This window comes from Tympanuchus pallidicinctus, unplaced genomic scaffold (genome assembly GCF_026119805.1).
Source record: "Tympanuchus pallidicinctus isolate F22 unplaced genomic scaffold, pur_lepc_1.0 scaffold3, whole genome shotgun sequence".
Taxonomy (NCBI): domain Eukaryota; kingdom Metazoa; phylum Chordata; class Aves; order Galliformes; family Phasianidae; genus Tympanuchus; species Tympanuchus pallidicinctus.
In genome coordinates this window covers 44,418,654-44,440,931 of record NW_026294747.1, presented here as the reverse complement: position 1 = coordinate 44,440,931, position 22,278 = coordinate 44,418,654, and the positions used below count along the sequence as shown (strand labels likewise).

The 22,278-nt window shown below is 35.3% G+C and overlaps 1 protein-coding gene across 11 annotated transcripts in view; it reads right to left on the bottom strand.

Moving 5' to 3' along the window:
• Positions 1-250: 250 nt before the first annotated feature.
• UNC79 (unc-79 homolog, NALCN channel complex subunit) overlaps positions 251-22,278 on the bottom strand; it is a 100,836-nt gene continuing 78,808 nt past the window's right edge. For all 11 annotated transcript variants that reach the window (XM_052694540.1, XM_052694534.1, XM_052694538.1 and 8 more), the window contains 9 exons: positions 20,391-20,495; positions 16,639-16,716; positions 14,382-14,471; positions 11,438-11,613; positions 9,621-9,807; positions 7,840-8,037; positions 6,405-6,482; positions 2,512-2,553; positions 251-1,981 (listed from right to left, as the gene is read on the bottom strand). In XM_052694540.1, the coding sequence (XP_052550500.1) occupies positions 1,781-1,981; positions 2,512-2,553; positions 6,405-6,482; positions 7,840-8,037; positions 9,621-9,807; positions 11,438-11,613; positions 14,382-14,471; positions 16,639-16,716; positions 20,391-20,495 (1,155 nt within the window). In that variant the 3' untranslated portion in view covers positions 251-1,780. The remainder of the gene's footprint in view (positions 1,982-2,511; positions 2,554-6,404; positions 6,483-7,839; positions 8,038-9,620; positions 9,808-11,437; positions 11,614-14,381; positions 14,472-16,638; positions 16,717-20,390; positions 20,496-22,278) is intronic.

Here is a 22,278-nt window from a genome sequence, read left to right as displayed (position 1 = left end):
GGAAGAAGCCTGTCCGTATCAATGTACAATCTGTGCAATCTCAATTCAGCATGACAATAATCTATGCCTAAAACAGAAAAATTTATTTTCTGGTGGATCTCTTAATAATCTTCAAATCAAGATAGAAATGCTTTGCAAATGCTCAAAAACTCTGCTTAGTCAGATGCAAGTCAAATACAAGCAAAATTAGCTACAACAAAATGGCTTATAATGAATCTACTACACTTTATTCGGATCAGTGCCACTCCACTGAAAACACTGGAAGGGATCTTTTAAACAATCTAGCACATCCTTACAATCGAAGTCTTGGTAGGTTTTTCTTGTTTTGGTTTTGTTGATTTTTTTTAAGTGTAGTGATCATTTAAAGACATACCTCCAACATTTCCTCTTCTGTCTTTTCTCAGTATCATTACTTGATACTGATACTTGATACTGATTACTTGATTTCTGATAGGCAGAAAGCTTGACCCTCCACAGCTAAAACAGTTTCTTACTGGTGTGCATCCCTACTTCCACACAATCTAAGAGGAAAAAATCTTAGTTCTTAGAGTGGTAATAAAGTCTAGGAATTCTAAAACACAATGTAAATGCATGTTTGCTATTCTTCTAGTCAGTGCATTATAGTAATAAATACAGAAAATACAACTCTGCACAGATTTAAATTAGAAGTGGTAAATCACGATGCTCTTAAGATCTGAGGCAAAATTCACTGAATTTATTCTTTTTCTGTGAAAAATCTTCCTAAATTTCAATAGGCTTTGGCTGAGTCTCTTAAAACTCATTTGTTATTAAACATCATGTTCAACACAACAATATGCAAATGGTGCAATTTGTTAATATTATTATGCAAATGTTCAGGTCCAACCATGCTCTCTTGAAGTTTCAAAATACAATTTCTGTAGACATCAATCAGAATAAGTGAGTTATCCATTTTTAATTGCACTGTATACAAGTATTACAGAAGAATACAATACAGTATTCACAAAAAATCAGAGGCTTATATGAAACCTACAAAGAGCAGCACAGCATCAATGAAGTAAAAGCAATATTTCAAAAAATAATAAATGAGGCTTGGCAGATTTGGAAAACAGTGTTAAAGAAAAAAAGACAAATGAATTGGCACAGTTTAACAATCTAATTTCTAAGTGCACTTTATAATAACTCTCCTTAAAAGCTGCTGTTTTCCCAGAAGATGATGACAAAAAGCCTCATTAGAACACCACTGTTTTGTGGTGACAGGTTTTATTGCATTGCCAGCTGTGAATCTGGAAAAAAAAAAAAAAAAAAAGTCTCCCCCCAAATAATATAAAGGTTCCTAAAAAGCCAGTTTTCTTTATTATCATCGAAAAATAGCAACGTAGCACTTCCATATTTGAGAATACTCACAATTCTAGTTTTAAAAAAAATAGAAGTTAAAGAAAGGTGATTTTTGTATTAGCTTCAAAAATAACGTAAAGAAACATTTATTAACGAGATATTTCAGTGATCAGAGAGATATGTACAATGAGATAGATTTAAGTCCAATCCTTCAAAATACATGTTTGTGAATGCAGACTTGAATACCTGTTGATCCTGCTCCTTTGAGTATAAATGATTAATGTAATTAAGGACTGACAGGATCAGACTCTTAGCTTCACATAAACTTTTCCACAATCTGTTCTAGGCTAAAAAGTATAGATACAGTATATACTCTGTATACTGATTATTACAAAAGGTGTTCTACAGCTCTAACTCCATTATTGCTAGACTAAAAATTAATATTTGGAGCAATTTATGTGAATCATAAAGGATAAAATTGAGATGCAGCTTCTGATGATTGAATTTCCACTTGAGCCATTTTAAACTGGGTACACTGCAGCCATTTGCGCAGCACTGACAAGCTGTTGTTCATTTGTCCTGACCCCTGTAACATCCTTAGGCTGTGATGGTTGACATTGCTCTGGATGGCTTGGAGGCGCAGCTGAAGTCCAGCAGACAAATGCTGTTAAAATAATGTAAAACATTTAGTTTATCTCCTTTAATATATGCATTAATACTGTATTATTGTCATCCAGTGTTGTTGTCGGTCAGGGAAAGCTCCTCTACTACCCCAGAGTCATGTTTCTTTCTTCCAAATCCTCCACTCTAGTGTTGCCATGAATTACAAGTGTGCCTACAAATCACTCAGACTCCCAGTCCTGATCTGTTACAGAATTTTCAACCCCAGAACAGGAAAACCACAGCTCAGAGAACAATCACTTCATTAAAAAATAAAAGGCTAGCTGCAGAACCCAGTAAGAAGTATTTCAAAAGGGAAAGGAAGAGCAGGACTGAGCTCAGAGCACATGTCTTAGCTGATGACGCTAAGATACCCAAGACCTTCTGAAGTGCTGAGCTATCCAGTGCACCTGGATGTGACTCAATGACCTACTTTCAGAGAGTTTGGAGACCGAGTCTAGTAACCCTTCTTCCAGAATATACTGAAATACATGAGACAAAGAATAAAAGAACAAGTTATGAGAAACAACTTACCTTAAGATTTGACTGTATCATTGGCAACCACATTGGTATTAGCTGCAAGAAGAGATGCATTTTGTTATTATACAAGTGACTGTAGACATGCTGTAGTAACCATGAGACAAAGAAAGGTACATCTAACCCATTTAGTTGTCAAAATGCACAGGGACTGAACCATATATCTACAAATGTGGTTATTTTTCAATGTTGCATACGTTTTGTGGCAAATGACTCTGAGGTTAAGAAGCCAGCTTCCTTTGTTTGCAGGTTGATGAAGCACCAGTAGTATCTACCGATAATCTGTATAGGGATTGCCTTAGACAGTGACAAGAGTGCAAAATTAAAATAAAAAAATAAAGGAAATCACTTCTTATTTTCCTGTCAAGGGCATACCTATATGTGTAGATGAGCAATAACAGAATGAATACAGCACATATTCCACATTGCAAAGCATCCATCAAGAACTGAAAAAACAGAGAAGTTCCTTATAAAAGGCAGATATTTAAACGGTAACCAGCACTTCATAAGCCACTAGGTCAGTGTCACCGCTTCATTGCAGAATGTGACCTGTGCACTTGCAAGCACAGATATACTTTCCTAACTGTAGAAATGCTGGTATTTATTTCAGTCTTCTGCTCCTCAGAGAACTTTTATTTCTAAGTATAACATGACAAGCTTCTAGAAGACAGAAAGGCCCTTCTAACAGAAGTATTCATGTTCTCCAATATTAATTTAACCACTGAGATTATTGTTCTAAAATGTTCCTTCTTAATGGCATCCAAATTTGTAATGTACCAATTATGCTACCAGGAGCTGCAAGTTAAATCTAATCACTATTGACAACATTAGATAAAGTGCTGTTTGCCTCGTGCAAGGAATGATAATTGTTTCAATTTCAGCGCTATTTTGCTGGAGAATCATATGCAGATCTGTCAGGACCAATTATTTAGCCTATCAAATAAAGGACCTCAGCATTTACAGATAGATGAATACCAAAACAGCCAGAAAGTAGCCAGATGTAGTAAGTGTGGGAATTCTCTATGTCATTCTGTGGACACTAAATTAAGTGCCTAGTAACGCCTAGTGCCCCTAAGTCCAGATGTGATTGTTGGAGAGGTGGGAACAGGAAACATATAGTGAAAATCCACGTTCTGTGTCCTACTGCCATTAAGAAATATCACTGAAATTTCACCCAGAATTAATGACTTCACTATGAAATTATCCAGTAAAGACAGAACTGGTATCGGAGGTAAAGCAAGCAAGGAAAGAAGGTAGGCAGAAAACACAGGGAAGGGAATTTTCCTCAGGTCCAAGGTACCTCCCTTTGCATCCAAACCAACCAACTGGACATCTTTTAGAGTCAGCTGAAAACAATAAGCACTTCTCATCACTGCTTTGGTACAAGATGAACTGGATATCTAAAATAGATAAAGATGAGTCATGGCCTAAAAATATGTGTTTATATCCATTGACTAAGAAGGGTAGCCAAGGAAACTAGCTCATATTGATATTTATGCCACAGAAGTCTAAGGTTAGATAAGATTAATGTCATCCAACACAACTTCCATCTTCCAGAATCTGGACACATGGAGGACAACTAATATTCTCCTTTAGGCACAAGAAAGTAAACCCTCCACTCCTACAGCTGCCACTTGGATAAATGAGACAAGAAGAAATTTTTATTGAAGCACTTAAGCTTTATGACCTAGTTCCCAGCCAGCCTTTTCTACACAAAGGAATAATACATAAAGCTGGCTAGAAAAAAACAGCTGGAAGAACAGACTGCTGTCACTGTCAATTTTTGGAATTGATATTTTCAACAGGATCATGTAGATTCCAGTGTAAGTTCTGACAGAAGCCAGGCTGGATAGTAGATCAGTTACTGTGCTTTTCTGGCTCCTCTACTCTACCCACTTAAAAAGAAAAAATAAACATATAATCATTGAAATATTTTCACAGGAAATAAACTTTGTTTTCCTCAACAAATCAGTCAAAATATTCTAAGGTCAGATCCAAAAATCATCCTCTAAGAGAACAGGAAATCATTTAAAGACCATAGAAAGCAATCAAAGATATGTCTCTGCGAAAATCAGAATGAGTCTAATAGCAGAGGTCAGTACAGTATTTGGAGGACAGATCCTCATAGAATCAACACAAAGGAGGAGATAAAAGAATGCTTTTATCAGACAGCTCTTCTTTCAGTGAGAGAGAGCTGAATTTTTCACGTCTTCCATTTCTCTCTTGTTTTAAGACAGATTTTCAGAAAATGTCCACTTAGTATAAATGGCGTGTCATCATCCAAAACCTTCTCATTGCGGTGCATTGGACATATATGTTAAATCACACATAATTACATAATGACTTCATTAACAATAAGTTTTTGCAGCACCTGGATTCTTCAGGTAGAATAAAAGACACTGCAGTAGACAAAGCGTGAATGACAAATGATCAGGACTGTGCTCAGTTCCAAGAGGAATTACTGTACTTGGTGAAAGAATGTTGGAAAAAAAACCTAGGATAAATACTTACACAATTAATTAGTTCTGAAAAAGTTAGTAACCTGGGACTACAATCCATGATTACATTTTAAGTAAATGGGCTAAGTAAATGGGATTTGGCCATCCAGACTCTTCTCTTTCACCTCCTATCCACACAGCAGGAAAGCAAGCATGTTAACTAAATTTCATAAGCTTATGGGCTTGATTTTGTAGTAACAAAAACCTGATTTAACCTGATTTAGCATATTATTGATATGTACTCTGAAATGTAACCTCTGTAAGTGTATATGCGAATTGTGATGGGAATTAAGCCTCAAAAGCCTCTCTTTTGACAGCTTTAAAGCCATTTTTCCATTTTCTTTGAAGACATATCCTTGTCAAATCCTGGACATCCTAGACTGCCCCCAGCTCCTCTAGAGACAGTGACAATTACTTTGATGTCCCTACAGTGACAGAATTTTTGTGATGAATTGAGACATTACTGACAGTAAATCTGTATTTTCACGATGAATGTGAATATTTTCAGGTCAGTTAACATCAAATCCTTTCATTTTAGCTACTATATTTTCAATTCCTCCTTCACCATAAAAGATGGGAGTAAAATATTAGCACAAAGTTTCCTTTATGGAATTGAAGAATTACCAACACATATCAGCTAGGTTCAGAGTGCATCTAACTACTTAGTTTGTTATAATTTTCTGTAGGGGAGGGGGAACACCTTCAGAATAATAGGATAGCAAAACAGGTAAAAAAAGGCTAGTAAAATTGATCCATGCTTGTGCAACCATTTCACAAGCTATTCTTTTCTGATCTGCATAGTTCAGAAAATGCTCAGGAGCCTGACTGCTGATTTCAAAAGCAGTTTTACATTAACGAAGCATGCCTTATTTGATTTTTTAATTAAAAATAGCCTGTAGCACATCCATTGGAAAGATTTATTATCAAATAATATTTGACTAAGAAAGACACCCTGGCATTTAATACACTACTGTGGAATAAGGCTTTGTAATCAACTTAGAAGAATTTTGAGAACCGATCAATGAGGTGACCTCCAAAGGACCTGTGATGATTTAAGATTACAGAATGGCTGAAAATTCAGACAATACGTAGAGGTTCTCATAAGTCAGAGATACTAGTTGAGATCATTAGGTGAATAAGACCATTACAACAATCAAAGGAGAAAGTAGATCAGAAGTCCATTTCAAAATATCAGGTGAATATGGATTTTAAATTAGAGTCTGACCTTACTAGAGATTATAATTTTTATTATGCTCTACTAGATTTTATTTCTTCACTAACATTCAAATTCTACTTCTGTTGTTGTTTTTAAGACTTGCAGGGACCACCCTCTAGTAATCGCAATTGATAAACAACATCCTTGACTAAATGTTCATAATGTGGTTCACCTACCTTTACAAAGATAGTAGAGTTGCATTCCTGTAAAGCCTCCATTAAACTAATCACATGCAGACATACCATTTCCACCATCTTGTAAAAAAAAAAAAAAAAAAAATCAAGAATTAAAACAAATCAATATCCAGTATTGTACACTAAGCTAACACTAAGAACCTTCCTCTGTTTGCTTGGCAGTTATACTGGATCACTAGATGCATATTTACTAAATACACATAAGATAATATGTACATAAAAAACACGCTTTATTTAGTTTTCTCCTGATGTAGCAACATCTGTCAAATATTTCAAAGTGTTTAATGAATTTTAATTCCTATCACGCATCAAAACAAATTGTCTTCAGCTTTATTCCTTTCAGACATCATAAATCCTTTTACTTGCCTTTGCTGTATAGTTCTCATCAATCAAGGTGTCAGAAAATGATATTTTTCTTTACTGAATCCTTTAAAAATTAACATAGTCACACAAAACATCTTTTTTTCTACTATCAGAAGACAATTTACTGTTCTGAACTGGCAGCTAATCTATAATTCTTTCATTTTGTATGATTAATTATGACAGGTGAAGACATTATTTATTTGGTGGTAGACAACATTTTATGTTTTATATTATGTAAATTCATAGGTTCAAGAAAAACACCTTGAGTCAACAGTGAGTATTTACAGTGCCTGGATATGCTATGTGTAAATTCCCCTGACAATAATTAACTTTTATGTAGTCTTTTTTTTTTAACCTTCAAAGCGCTTTAGGCAAACACTAATTAACCTCCCAACACCCACGTGAAATGAGCAAGTATTATTATCACATTTCACAGAGCAAGAGCCAAGGCAAATAGTTTAATAATTTGCACTAAAGTCACACACTGAGATGCTTTGAGAATAAAAAGTGGAACTTGAGGCTTCCAGGTCATATCTTTGTCCTAAAGTTTGACATTTTCCTTTGTGTCTCAAAAGTGTTTTTAGAGATAACTACGTGCCTTATTATTGATAAGCAACCAATGGGCTATGAATGGTGAAGTGTCAACTCTGTGTTTTTCACCATTGTATGGTAAAAAAAAGCAACTGAAAAGGATATTCACAGAATTATCCTAAAACACTCAGTTGCTTGTGTGAGGCAGAGTAAGATGAAGCAATAGGAGCAGTGGGAAGAGCAGGGATACATAAAATGAGACTTGAAGCAGAGAGCCCTCAGTCCAACAAGCAGTGACTAGCTCCAGAACACCACACCTCTGTTTCAGGCAAATCCTGGCTATATCCTATCTGAGGCCCACTGTAAAGTTAAACCAATACTATCTTTCTCTTTAATTTCTCAAAGTATCAATGTTGCTTTAAAAAGTTATTCAGAGACTGATGTATTCCACTGGAACGTGGAAACAAAGCCAAGCCCCATCCAAGTTTAATCTATACAAATCTATGCACAACATCTGACTCACCACTTTGTTATGGGCCATCAGCTGTAGGATGCTAGGTGTCACTCGGCTCCAGAACTCCAGGGCTGTAAGGATCGCTGTAAAACTAAATTCGTTCTGATTCTGGACGGTTGGAGCTACTGCTGTTTGTTCACAATACACTGTCCACAGCTGAGCAAATATAAATGCATGGAAGAGGGAACACATGTGCAGAACAGATGTCTGTAGAAATAGAAAAGAGAGGACAATGTTTATTGAAAAAAGTTATTGGAGTATAATGCAGGGGCTTTCCCAAAAGTACTCCACTCTTATGCATTGCACCATGAGTCTTGTGCTCCACTTTCCTGAATGTTTCTCTTCAATTAGGAACTAATCATGTTTGATAACATCTCCATGTTTATAAGTGATTTCATATCCATGGCCTAAAAACTGCATTTGCACAATCCCATTCAATATTAGTGTACAACATTAAGGTCAGTTCCTCTAAAGAAAAGGTTAGTTTTGCAGAACAGGTACTAAAGACTAATCTTGAGACTCTTGCTGGAAAACTCCTACCACCACCTAAGGGAAGCTTGGAGGCATCAATCACATCTATTAGTCTGATCACCTACAAGGAAGTGTATCACAAAATACATCATTGTACAAACTGTGATCTATTTCTGTCTTGCTGGGACACAGCTGTTTACAGTCCAGGAAAGTAAGTTCTATGAAGCTAACAGAGAATTAATCCTGTGGACTCCAGCATGTCTTTGCTAATAAGTATTATGTATTGCAATGTCTGAGGCTCCAGGAGTCCTGAACATTTACTACTCCCTTAAAAGAATGATGTTACTGGTCAGAAATGTTTTCTCAGTTTTATAGTGCAGCAGTGATCCATGCTTTGTGGCAGTATGACCACATCAAATATTGCCATGGTTGCTTGGTAACAGGAAAGAGGTAATTGACTGAAGAAAAAAAGACAAAAAAAAAAGTCAGACATGAATGGGAAGCACCAGTGCATTGGCTGAGTGAGGGGAAAGAAAGGGGGATTTTAAGTACTATAAATATGCATAATCCTCCTGCTTTTCTGGTTGGTGCAACTGTACTGTTATATCTGCATTTAGCTACTGTCACAAATTGCTTATGATTTGCAGTAACTCTCTTGTCAGTAGCTTCTTTAGAAACAAAAAGTTGTACTTGAACCATCACTGTTTGTAATTAATTTTTGATCACAGCATCATTAATAGGTTTTACAGTACCACTGTACTTTAGAATTCTTATTCAAATCTCCTGAGATTTGCTACAGAGATGGTAATTGCTAAAGATTCAATTTGGAATTGAGTTTTTCCTTCCCCATTCTTGTAGTGAGATATTTTGAAAAAGTTTAAGAGATTTAACTTATTTGTAATGATTTCATCACCAGTTTTCTATACATGAAGAGCTAACTTTACAAGAAAAACTGTAGAGATTTCTTTCCCTAGATCTCGGATTTTAATGCTATAGACCTCCTTTTCACATCAGAAGAAATATATATCCCTCTGTTGGTTGCTTCAATCCAGTGGAAGCTTTTCTTGAATATAAAAAAGGCAGAGGGTTCTTAAACTCTCAAAATAGCATTATTGGATTACTTCAGAAAGGGTCTGCGGGATTCTGTGCTGGAAGTGTAAGCCATTTTAAACAGGATATTAGTTTACATGATGCAGTTTTGATAAGACTTGTGAAATTTAAAATTTTTTATCACCATCAAAAGACAACTTAGTGATAAATATTTTCAAGAGTAAGGCCAGTATACACCACATCTCCTCTTAAAATGCAGAATCCCTTACCTTCGATTGCTCTGGAAACCCAATCAGAATAACAATAAGGTGGTCAGCAATTTGTGAACCTGCATCCAGTGGAATAGGCATGCAAGATGATGGAGAATTTGGACAGACAACATTGTGTGTCAGTGACCCCAGGAGTAGCCAGGACAGCAAACGAATATGTGAAACACATTCTATGAATTCTTTGGGCCTGTCAAGAAAGAGCGGATTTTATAATGCTGCAAAGTTTTCTACTTCTTCCCCAAAACAAAGAATCTCTTTAAACACTATGCAGATGCAGTTTTAAGTTCTGGAGGCACAAATCATTGGTACAGCTTATAGGAAGTCTAGAACCACACAGAATTTAGTGGAGTTGACATAATCTTTAACAAACCCAACAGAACATAACTGGAGGAGCCTAAGGAGTGCTTTCTACATAAGGATAAAACATACATGGATTCACCTGATCCACACACAGTGATTTTTTTACACAGAAATCATCAAATGAGGATTGCCCAAACAGAAGTGCTCCTCTGTTTCACAGGACAGCACACAGCTGACAAGGCTATGACAAGGTATTCTTCATTCCACAGCTAGCTCTGAAACTCAAATGCTCTGCCCTGCCTTACTTTCACTGTGTTCCACTTCTCCATACATAAACTCCAAGTGGAGTTCATTTCTTTTTTTCCTTTGTCTCCCCCTGGACATTAGAACTGCATTCCTCTGGAGGCAGAGAATGTGCTTCTTTGTGACTGTTATTAATTATTCATTCGCCATCTAGTGCAAAGCTTAATTGTGAAGCTCTGTGCTTAATCTAAGAAAGAATGGTATTTTCTGGAGTCATCTTGTCTGTTCCCTTCCTGTGAAACAGTTCAGACTACACACTCATTTGAACACAAAGGCATGGGAAAAAAAATATTTTAGATCAACAAATTACTACCTAGTAGGCCACTCACTACTCTCACTCATTTATAATTTAATGTTATTGTCCAGGTCTCCTAGAAACAAAGGTACATTCCATTAATGTACTTTTTTGTGCAGACTGATAAAATGTTCACCCTCAAATAGATACAGGGTCTTGTGGGAAGTCTGCATCTTCACCTCAGAATATAAAATGTGACTTTTACAAATAAGAAACTGTAGCCCAAAAAGTTTCTTATTCTCCTTAATTCAAACCTATATATGTTCTATCTGCAGGACTGAAAACCAAATAGCTTAGTCCTCAGAAGCTCAGGTAGAAAGCCTGAGACAAAACTGGGACTAGAATACAGATTCATTAAAATACAGTCCAGTGAGCTACACTCTACACTTGCTAGCACTGTAAGACAAAGGACAGTGCTTTGCTCTTCTTTTTAAAGATAAGAAGTTGCACATTAGGATTTCTCACACTGAAAAAAAAATAACAAATAGGTCTTGAAGAGCAGGATTTCTCCCTAGGTATCTTTTACCACCATCTACGCAGACTTACACTTAAAGATCTTGCTTATTTGTGATGAATAATATCAAGGGGCATAATTTCCATTTTTCTATGACCACATTTTATATAATTATAGGACTAATAAATTACTTGCATGCTTTTCACTGTCTGTTTCAAGATGGAGAATGAAGTTCATTTTCCAATGCAACTCCATTCAAGTCAAAGGAGATACTTCCACTGGTCTCTGCTTTAAATATTGCACTGACAAGCTTCTCAGATAAGGATAAGGGAGATGCTGATGAGCATTTTTAATACTCATGGCCACCAATCCTAACAATGGATCCTAACTCAATCTGGCAACATAGAATTCTATGGAGACTTCTAATTCATGTTTGTGTTCCTTTTTGTGGAAAAGCATTCTCACCCTTGTTGCATTGCTGAAGGAGGATGGTAAAGCCAAGGCAAATATCGGATCACAGCTTTGTTGTCTCTGTGGTTTCCTCGTGTGATTTCCATAGCAGTTATCTGAGCTAAACCAACTTTCAGATGCCCTCCAAACGTGTCTTCATGCAGTGGCTGAGAACAAGTCTTCATATGACTCTGCAAGGCAAAGATCTTATTTCCTATCTGAAAAGAGTATTCTGTTTCACTTCCCTTCTTGAGATCTCAAGCTTGAGACTAAAACTACATAATCTAACTTAGAAACGGGTTTTAAAACATTCTACAGTTTCTATATTAATAAGAGTATTATGATGCAGCTTTTTTCAAGGAGGCCATGTTCTCAAGAGCCCATGCAAAAGGTTAATTTTACAAAATGTGTAAGTACCTGTTGTACCAAAAACTCAAAGCTGGTAAGTGCAAACTAACAGTTGCACATCCAGACAATTTAACTGAAGATCAAATAATCCAGCCATTCAAAAGGGGAGCACCCTGGGCAGGAAATGTCTTCCTTGTACAATTGAACTGTGCAATATTCTGTTTCCACATATAGAAATAAGATGTCTCTCATTCACCAAGGATATGACTGTGCTGCTCAAGTTATTTGGAACAAATGCCTTTAAGCCCCAGAAATACAAGGGCTAAACCTTTTACCAAGACACTGGCATACATTTCTTCCTGGAAAAATAACTTATGCTGTTTTGACAGTGGCAAGGAATGTTTCACTGGTGCTCCTCAAGATAACGCCATATTTCTGAGCTAACTTTGCATTACCTTCTGTCTCTGAACTAACAGATCATATGCTGAGTACATATAAATATGTGCTTTGCATAAGAAAAAAAGGCTATCAATAATTGAACTATTATGAAAGAATCAAAATCAATAATATTCTATAACAGGATCTGACCCTCAGCAATTTATACTCTCAAAATTACTTGAAGTCTCCTTGAGAGAAAAAAAAAAAAAAAAAAAAAAAACTATCACCACGTATATCTAGCGACTTTGCTACAGACAGGTAAGAAGGACAGAAAGATATGCAGGCAATTTTATTCTTCAAAAACAGTGGCATTTTCTAAACAAAGCCTGAGCGTTAGCAATGAAAGTGTGATCCCAAAGGAAAAGAAAGATAATAACCTGAACAGAAAAAATAAACTGGAATGTGGTTATCTTGAGAATTAACATTTATATCATGCTTATAATGCAATAGTTGAGAATATATAGGACTGAAAATAATTAACTTAATTAACTTCTTTCACAGAAAAGGGAACTATCCTCAGGCACCCAAAATAAGACGCTGGAAATTAATCGATAACGGAACTATTTGTTCACTGGAATTTATAGGATAGTATTTAATAATCTTTTCTCAATTTTTATCTTCTGAAGAACGTCACTCAACATCTAGAACTTCAAAAGCTTTGAAAATTTGAAAAGGTGAGAAGATTCAACTTTTGCTGTTGAAATGTTACTAGTCATAAAAATCCTATGATATTCACTATGGGAATTTGTTTGTCCAGATGCTCTTGATAGTCTTTCAATACACATCCATAGTAAGAAATTGTGCAACTGGGTAGGAACACCAAGGTCAATAAATCCCAGACAACATAAACAATTATATTTAATCAGCTTAAAAGAAAGTAAATCAAGATGTTGTGAATTTGTTTAAAATTCTGACTATTTCTAAACTTAGAAACATATGCAATATTTTCCCAACAATGCTGGAAGCACATAATAAGTTTATCTTACGATCCTACTAGAATTTGGAAGTGAAAAATCTGGGTTCTGATTTCTCAAATTCATCATATTTAATAAGAATCGTCTTTCAATTTTGCAAAGATAGCCAAAGTTTAATAACTAAAATAAATAAAATTACTAGCATTTTTTGTCTCTCTTATGTTTTTAGTAGAGTCCTGTACTACATGGACTCAGACAACATGGACTCAAACAAATACAGCATGCAATTTTGAAAAAGTTGGTTCCAATTTCATTTTATAATGCTACATTTGGAGATCTTGACTAATTCAAAAATATAAAAGTGACAAACTGGGTAAAGTTTTAGTTCATGTCTTAGCTATATCTAGGTATACAAGTATACTAAATAAATAGCCCTACCAAGCATAAGAAATTATCAACTCAGACTCAAGCTTTGCAAAAGCATTTCTAAAAAGCAGACTGCAATTCAAGGGAAAAGGGGCTCCAAAAAAATAAGCACAAGTGGAAAAAGTCTTCACAGAGAAACTTTTTACACAGAAGAGAGGATAATCTGCAAGTATTTTCACATGATTTTTTCCCATTCTCTGTTTCTATGAGAGTGACAAATCAGATGTATCTCTGTCTCATTTATGATTTATTTGCCAATCTCTTTTGAAAGTAGCTCTGAACTGGAAGAGAAATGGGTGAATAATTTTAAAGGATACAGCGGGAAGGCAATTCAATCCAGATTAAAATGATTAATTATTTAGTACTTTGAAGTAAATTTCTACTCCAGCTACTGTACAAAAGGCTACCTCTCCTACTGAAGATTTTCTTTTAAATTACAATGGGATTCAAGGCATAAGGCCAATGGGGTAAGAACATACAAAAAAAATGTACTTTGTCCAGTAAAACAAGGTTACTGTGGGTTTCAAGAGATGAGATTTTCAATTTCACATGAATTCTTCCTCTTCTGTAGTATTATTATTCTGCAAAAAATTGTCTCCTCCAGGGCACAAAGTATAGTGGAGAGGACAAGGGAAAGTGAGCAAGCGAATACATGAGATAAACAAACAAAAACAGAGAGAAAGAGAAAGTGAGAAAGAAAGAGAGAGAGAAAGAGAGAGAAAAATAGTCTTCCTCAAAGACTTACAGTTGTTCCTTCCAGGCAGGATAATTATGGAAAGCATATTTAAAACAACAAAAATTCCATATACACTTTATGTATGCCCATAACCAACCTTCAGTTTGGTTAAGGTATGCATATCTGCAATGAAATCCAGCACTTCCCCAACATACTGCCTCATGCACTCCATTGCTGCTGTTCCACACTAGAACATAAAAGAAACAAGTTTAAGCACCAGCTTTCAAATAAATTAGTGTTTTTGGTTTTGCTTCTTGTGCATCACAACACAGGTTTGTTTTTGTCTGTTTCAAATTCTTTACTTTTTAATTGAATTACTTTAATTTGAAATAGGCATTCTTTTATGCCTTTCTTTTCTCTGTAACATTATCTTATCTGATGATAGTATCAAAAGATAGATCAGTCAGTGTAACTTATTCATGCACCATAAAATGATCTTTATCTGTGACAGCAATGAAAGATTAACTAATGAAACTTTCAATATCTTTGTCATGCAGCTCCTGAAATTTACAGTGGCCCAAAATCAAAGTCTTAAAAGTTTGATGAGAGCTTAGCAACTCAGTTTTTCAAGCAGTTGAGCATCTCTGCAAGTAAAACCAATCAGATGTGATTGCAGAAAACAAAATTCAGTCACAGACTGAATTTTGTAAGGATAATTTTAAGGATTTTAATAAGACTGCTCTTATGCTCACATGAATCATGGTGGAAAAACAGGGTAAATGATTGGCCTAGTGTATTTTCTGTGTAAGCATCACTGAAATGAACACTAAAATTTGTTAGGTTTTTTTGTTGTTTGGGTTGGGTTTTTTGTTTGTTGGTAGGTTGGCTGGTTGGTTGATTTTTTAACTAACAAATTTTTCTGGGCTATTCCTGTAGTAAACTCATACAGCACTCAAGTTAGTCATAATTTTGAAAGGAGGATGCAAGGGAGAGAAGGAATAAATCCAATTCTTATGAACTATATGAATTTGAGCATAACCGCGTAAGCACTGAGAAGTAATGCATGCCAGAGCAAGAAAACTCCAAAGGGAAAACAAAAGGATTCAATGTGGCACTTGCATTCCCACAGCACAAATTTTCATAGTCCCTTTCCCAGAACAATGAAAAATGCCAGTTTGGCTTTTGGCTAGTATAAGACGTGCCCAAGATGTGCACAGTACTCAATGTAACAAAGCTGTCAGATTAAATAAAGGTTTCCAAACCAGAGAAATCTGGAGAAAAGCTTTCAGAAGATGATATGGCTGACCACAAGGTATCATATAATGTTTATATTTTAATAATCAGAGGTGAAGATGATTCTGGCTGAATTCAAAGGGAACTAGAAATGTCCAACATTCCTCAAAATCAAGTCTTTATATTTGCCTCAATTTTAGGGTCTGACTAACTTTAGAGGATATAGGATGAAATTATTAAATTTGGTATCTTTCTTCCTACAGTAGAAGAACAAAACAAAACAAAAACCCAGTCAAACCCCAAGACATAGGCTCAGCACAAAATATTGCAAAATGTTTATAGAGGGGGGAGATATTCTTCTTTGACCTTTATTTAATCACCTGTGCTTTGAAATACAGAAGCTGAGTGCACAAATGAATCAGATTTATTTTTGACCACAAATTTATTAAGCCATAATTGAGTTTTAGTGTCTGAAATTCAAAAAACAGTTAGCATTCTATTTTTAAGCAATTCATCCAGATGATTCCCATTTTCCTAAGTTAATATCAATCTACTTGCTGTTGAATTATACCACTTTCTGTTTTTTCAAATGCTATGCCTGCCAGTTCCCTTGACAGAGTAACAAACAGTAAAAAAGGTCACTGACAGCCCTGTCAGCATATCCTCCATCCACTTTATGTGGAGTATTGAATAACAGAATTATAAAAGATATCATACTCAGACCTCTGAATAATAACGTTCCATCACAAAAATCTTCCCTCTGAGTTCCTGTTTCATTCAAGCAGTGAGCTACTTGGTTCCTTAATTTTTTTTCTGAAATGATCATTTTCCTATCAAACCTTTTTACAGCAATGTCATCTACTTACTTAAACCACGTGTAAATTAAAACACTCTGTTGGGAGGAAAGGAAAGGCATTATTAAAGAGCTACTTGAATACAGGCTCCAGCTAAATTCAGACATGGGACTAAAGATCATTAGCAAAAGTAAGAGAAGCAGCGTCAAGTCCAAAACCTTTCAACATTCATAAAAAGGAAGAAGCCTATCAGCTACTGGATGCAACACACCTTGCCAACCACAGAAGAAATGAAAAAGAAAGAACATTCAAGTGAACCATTACGAGCTGATAAGACATAATTTTAAAAACCAAAACTCAAAGATGAATTTTTGATTCAGTACTTACTCCAGGCAGTGAGGCAATCATCTGTTTATGCAAGATTGTTGACTCAGCTAGTTTAGTTCCAGCATCTGCACAAACAAACTAAGAAGAAATTAAAGATGAATTATTTTTTAATAATTTATAGAGCAACCTGAAGACACTAATAAGTTGTCCGTGGCTTTATTAAGATCATTTCAGATCTCTACTTGCTTATATTTGCTGTAATTTGCCTGTAGAGTTCTCTTCCTTTATTACCAATTTCATTTGTTCGCCATTATAAATGAGTAATTTTAAAGAAAAATTCTGACTTAAGTGTGTTTCATTAACACATGTGCTGGACAGAATCAATTTAAAGAATATAATATAAAATCAAATCCCTCTTTATAATCATTAATAGGTATACATGCCATTCCCTGCATATATCAAACACTCTTCTTCCATCCCAGATTAAAACAAGATAGAGAAAAATAAGGCAGATTGCCATGTTCTTTACTATGACACTACAGTGCTTTTACTGAAGTTCTACAATGATGAATTATATGAACAGTTTTCAAATTGAGAACATATGTACACACTGGTACAATATAAGATAACCTGTGCATAATAAAGGCCAAAAAAATAAAAATACAAGATCAGCATCATTCTGTTATACAAGACTATCTCTACTTGGCTGAATTATGCTTTTATTTCCCTTGCTTTCTTTGTCTTTTTTTTTTTTCTTTAAATTTCAAATCTCTGCTGTCCACATCATTCATACATTAGATCCACTAATATCATTATTTAATCTTTATGCTTCAATAATGCATTTGGCAATGTACAGATGACTTGCTCTTGCCTAAAACTTGTACTAAACTCTATTTGCACTTGAGTAATTTCTGTCTATCATGATGCAAGGAAGCTTTCTAACAAAGAGCAGACTGAAAAGAAGAACCAGCAAGCTAAATTATAAGTCTTAATTTTCTTTCTTGAAAATGAATACAGTAGTACCTTTACAAAGTGAGAAAGATATTGACTACACAATATTCTTCATTATCTAATGCCTATGTGTTAGCAGTGCTTTCAGTGGCTGAAGCTATCCATGAAAATATTTCCAAAACATTTATTCTTGCAGTTCCACAGGCTGTACCCTTCAGAGATTTAATCTGAATTCAGACTGCCTACCAAAGACCTGGAAACACGTCAGACCTATGACTTGACCAACAATCTCTACTTTGGGATAAATAATAGAAAGATATATCTGAGTTTAGATTAATAATTAGATATCATCAGACATAGGCCAGGATCCACTTAAAACTCTTCTTTTACTTAGAAATTTTACACCAGAATAAATTACACAGAAAAAATAAAAACGCAACTCATATTTCAGTTGTTAAGTGGCCTAATGCTCTTCTTGTCTGAGCTCTAATCATTATACAAAAGTAAAAGAAAGCCTTATATTTATGGGCTATGTTGATCCAGACTTTCTCTTAGCTTAAGCAGCAACCAGGACACTCAGTTTCTGTTTTAACAGAAGACCCATCAGTGAGCTTAAGCGAACAGGTGACAGATTTTCTCCTAACGTTTCCTGTATCCAAAAGAGAAAACTGTTGCAGCAGCAGCAAACAAAGCTATTGCTACTGGACTCTTTTAAGCTTCCTGCATCTATTGCACAGGGGAGTTTGGATTAAACAAAATATTAATTTATTTGTGAAAAACAGCTGAACATTACATTTTTAATGAGCAATTGGGCCTTACTTAGCTTATATTTCTCAGCATCTGACTGCCATGTACAAGGATCTTTCTTAAATTCACAATGCAGTCACAAGATGGAGAAAACAGATGCAACAAGAAAATTTCTTTCATTTCCAGTCCAATTCACTGTGATTTATGTTGTCTCTGCTGCAAAAAGATGAGGAATGGGCAAATCATTACCACATCTCTTCTTAACATTGTCTGATAAGATACAGATGGAGCATAATGTTTAAGATGCAGTGTCTTCTGAATTAAGTGAATTAACTATATAACATCATTATCTGCATTATACTACGCTTATAATCAGAGTTGTAAAAATATATATTCCTAATAATGTATTATGTATGTGACCTTAAATTGTTGCAGTCAGTAATTAGCAGATCAGATCTTCACAAAGACATAAATTGGAACCACTAGATTTACAGCAGCTGAAGATCTGTGCAGAAACGTGAGTAACCTAAACAAAACAGGTCAAGTGTACCGATCTTTAGAGGATGACTGAACATGCAAATCCTAATGAGGTTAATATAATTTAAAATCATTGGAAATCCTGAAGATATATGCTGATGAAATGTGAGTAGGAGAAAGGTACTGGGAAACAAAACACTGGGTGAAGAAGCAGTTCCTATGGAAACCCACGGAGCTGCAGCATGTAGACGACGGCTTTAATTTGCTAGGACAAATTGAAGAGACAGACTTTTTTGACCCTTAACATCCAGGATATCTATCTGGAATTGGGATGAGCTGGTTAAAATTCTCATTGTTTGTAAAGTGGGATACAGTTGTGCTCATTTTTGCACAGATGTCAACAGTTACACTGAAGGCACCATACAATCTGGAATAAATGTGGGTGTCAAACATACATTCCTAGAAACTCCTTTGTCAGCCCACAGCTGATCTATCATTAAAATAAAACACTTCTAGCTCCTTTATTCTGAACATTTTAATTGACTCTCAGTTTTCTGTATGCACTGTCTGTATAGAACCTTGTATGGAAGCTAACAAGTTAATGCAGAAGAGACTACCTTGAAAATGGAAATCATTTTCATTTGGTATTACCTTCGGTACAGTTTTAAGTCCATAATGCCATTCAATTTAAATGAATATTGTGTGGGATTTCTGTGGTAAAGTTGTACATTGAGCCTTCCATTCCATTAATAACATTAAAGAAAATTCACATAGACACATGTTTGTTTTTAATATCACCTTTTTTAAAGTTACTACAATGCCTAGGATATACTAAGTGGCTACTATGGTATTTCAATTCAATTTGACACTAGACCACATACTACTGAGGGTTGCCAATTTGCACTTAGTGGGCCTGAATACAGACCATGTTCTTTATGACTGACAGGACAAAAGAAGCTTTGGATATCAGTAAATATGACTTACTTCATTAGCCTCTGAAAGGCTATACAAGACCCTTATAATCACACTGGCTGCTCTTGGGAAGGTATGAATGCATCCTAAAGCACGTATCGCATATAGGAACAATTCTAGAAGGAGAGTACTGGCAATTATCAGTTTCTCTTTCTGCATATAGGAGAGAGTTTTCTTTGATGACTTTATCTGGTGATTGGCTCAATGTGAAGCACAAGTGTTTATCAGCTAACTACTACTGCCAAGACTGAAGGGTTATGCTTGCAATCCTAAATGGCAAATTCTGGATTGATTAGATTACAGAAATTAAGGTGCTTTGTCATCCTTCAGGATAGATAGCCACAGGACAAAGCTATATAATGGAACAGTGCAAAAAAGATTGACCTCTTCTTTAATCTAGGAGAAGTCAGTCAAGTTGACAAACACTAATGCACATGCTATCAAACTGAATCTCTGCACTACTAAGACAGAAAGCAGTTAATGGTTAAATTATTGGAATTGGGACTCAAAATAGAAGTCTGAGATCAAAAATTAAAAAAGCAAACTGTCAGAGCCTGACATTGCTGGTATTTTCAGTAACCATGCTGAACTTGTAAATTCTTTTTTGTTGAATTTGGACTGAGATACAATCCAGATGAGAATAACATGAGGTAGATCTTCTGTACCTGGACCAACAGCAATAGATTCATGTCTGGTAATGGTGATTTTAACTTCAGTGCCTGCAATAACTCTAGTATGACGCTGCGTGTCAAGTAGAATTTGTCCCTTTCCTGCAAAAGAAGAACATAGTATTATAAATGTTCTGAAATTCACTGGCACCCACTAGTAAACTACAGCAATAACTTTTCATCTACATTCAAAAATGTAAGTTATAGAAGTGTACTTTTTGTTACTATCTTACAAAATTCCACATTTTTGAAATTCTAAAGATCAGATAGAACAGACATCAATAATATATAATAATAATAATAATAATAATAATATATTTCATACATGACAGATTTTATAAGACAGTCATATAGCAAAGGCAAGCTGGGTAGATGTCACTGCTTACTTCCATATAGACAGGAAAAGGAAAGTAGTAAGGATTGACAGAGGAAAACCAACCTGGAAATAGTCTTTAGCACTGTTCTCTCACTAGAGTGGTTTAGATTTTACCATATATTTTTTTGTTATCATTTCCTCTTAAAATAAGGTTGTGCGCAGTAAGACAGTTTTAACACTGATTTTCATTCATTAGACTAGCAGTACTTTTCCACTTTCACAATAAAAACCATTTTGGCTACAGCTGCTAAAACAGAAACATTTAAAACACATGGTAAAAAAACCAGCCAATGGAAATTAGAACACAGAAGCCTAAGAATAGAGCTGTAGAGCTGAAACAGCAAGGCGGTTCAAGAGATAAGAGCAGCTTGTTACATATCTTACTTTGACATTCTCTTACTTCATAAGATAAGATAAAAAATGTGAAACAAATCCATAGCCTGTCAGTGACCTCCACAACTCAAGAACTTTGATCAGCAGAGAGACTTACATTGAGCTCTCTTTCAAGTGAACATTAGAGAAGAAAAAATGTTTTCTAATAAGAAAAACATGTTCCAAAATGTGTTTATGATTTAAAGTTTATTATCTCTTGTCTTGTAAATCTCAAGCACTTGCCTGCTCACTTGAGTAAGTTAAACTTCTAACTTTTCATTTAGTAAGGGTCTCAGTTCCTCTGTGACATCTGCAAAATGGAATAATGCTCTTTTCTTCCCCAAAGAAGGATTGTAAGGCTTAATATGTGAAGTCATTTTGCAGCTTATTTCCAGCTGCACGCAGTAGCAAATGCAACTAAAATGAAAGGAGATGGAGGATATGAGTAGCTGGAAAACTGAGCTTTGATTAGCACAGACTGAGAAGCCAGTCACCATTGTTCCTCAGAAAGATGATATCACCACACTGTATTTGGGTAACACAAAGCCAAGCAAGTGCCTCCCACAGCATCGACATGTCTTTTAATGAAAACAGATTTTAAATATCAACCTTTGAGTTGGAAAAAGGCACTAGAACAGCAGAATGGTATGTCTGACATGGAGTCTGTGAATGAAAGACCTGACTTAAATTTCTGTTTTGGCCTATACAAGCAGAATTTTGATTTTTCCATTACATGGAGCACATGATCTGATGACACATTTTCAGATAGTACATATAGCTGATGGAATGAGTCCCATACTGCAGCAGTCTATGCAGCTAAACTTAAAAAAAAAAAAAAAAAAAGCAGCAAACACTGGATCAGCTCAGCTGTATTATGAAACAATGTCTTGAGGAGACAAATACTCAGTCACACATCCTCACATCCTACATGCATGAATGGTGCTCTGATCATATAATGTCCTCAGTAACTTATCTCCAACAATGCCATAAGCAGATGCCAAGAGAAGAATAAAAGCAGGGCAAGCATGTATAATTCCCACTATTGCTCTCATAGCCACCGACTATTTTCTGCTCAGGGGACATCTGAGGTCAATATGGCTTCTGTTTGATTTGTAACTCTCAGATTTCTCTTCCATG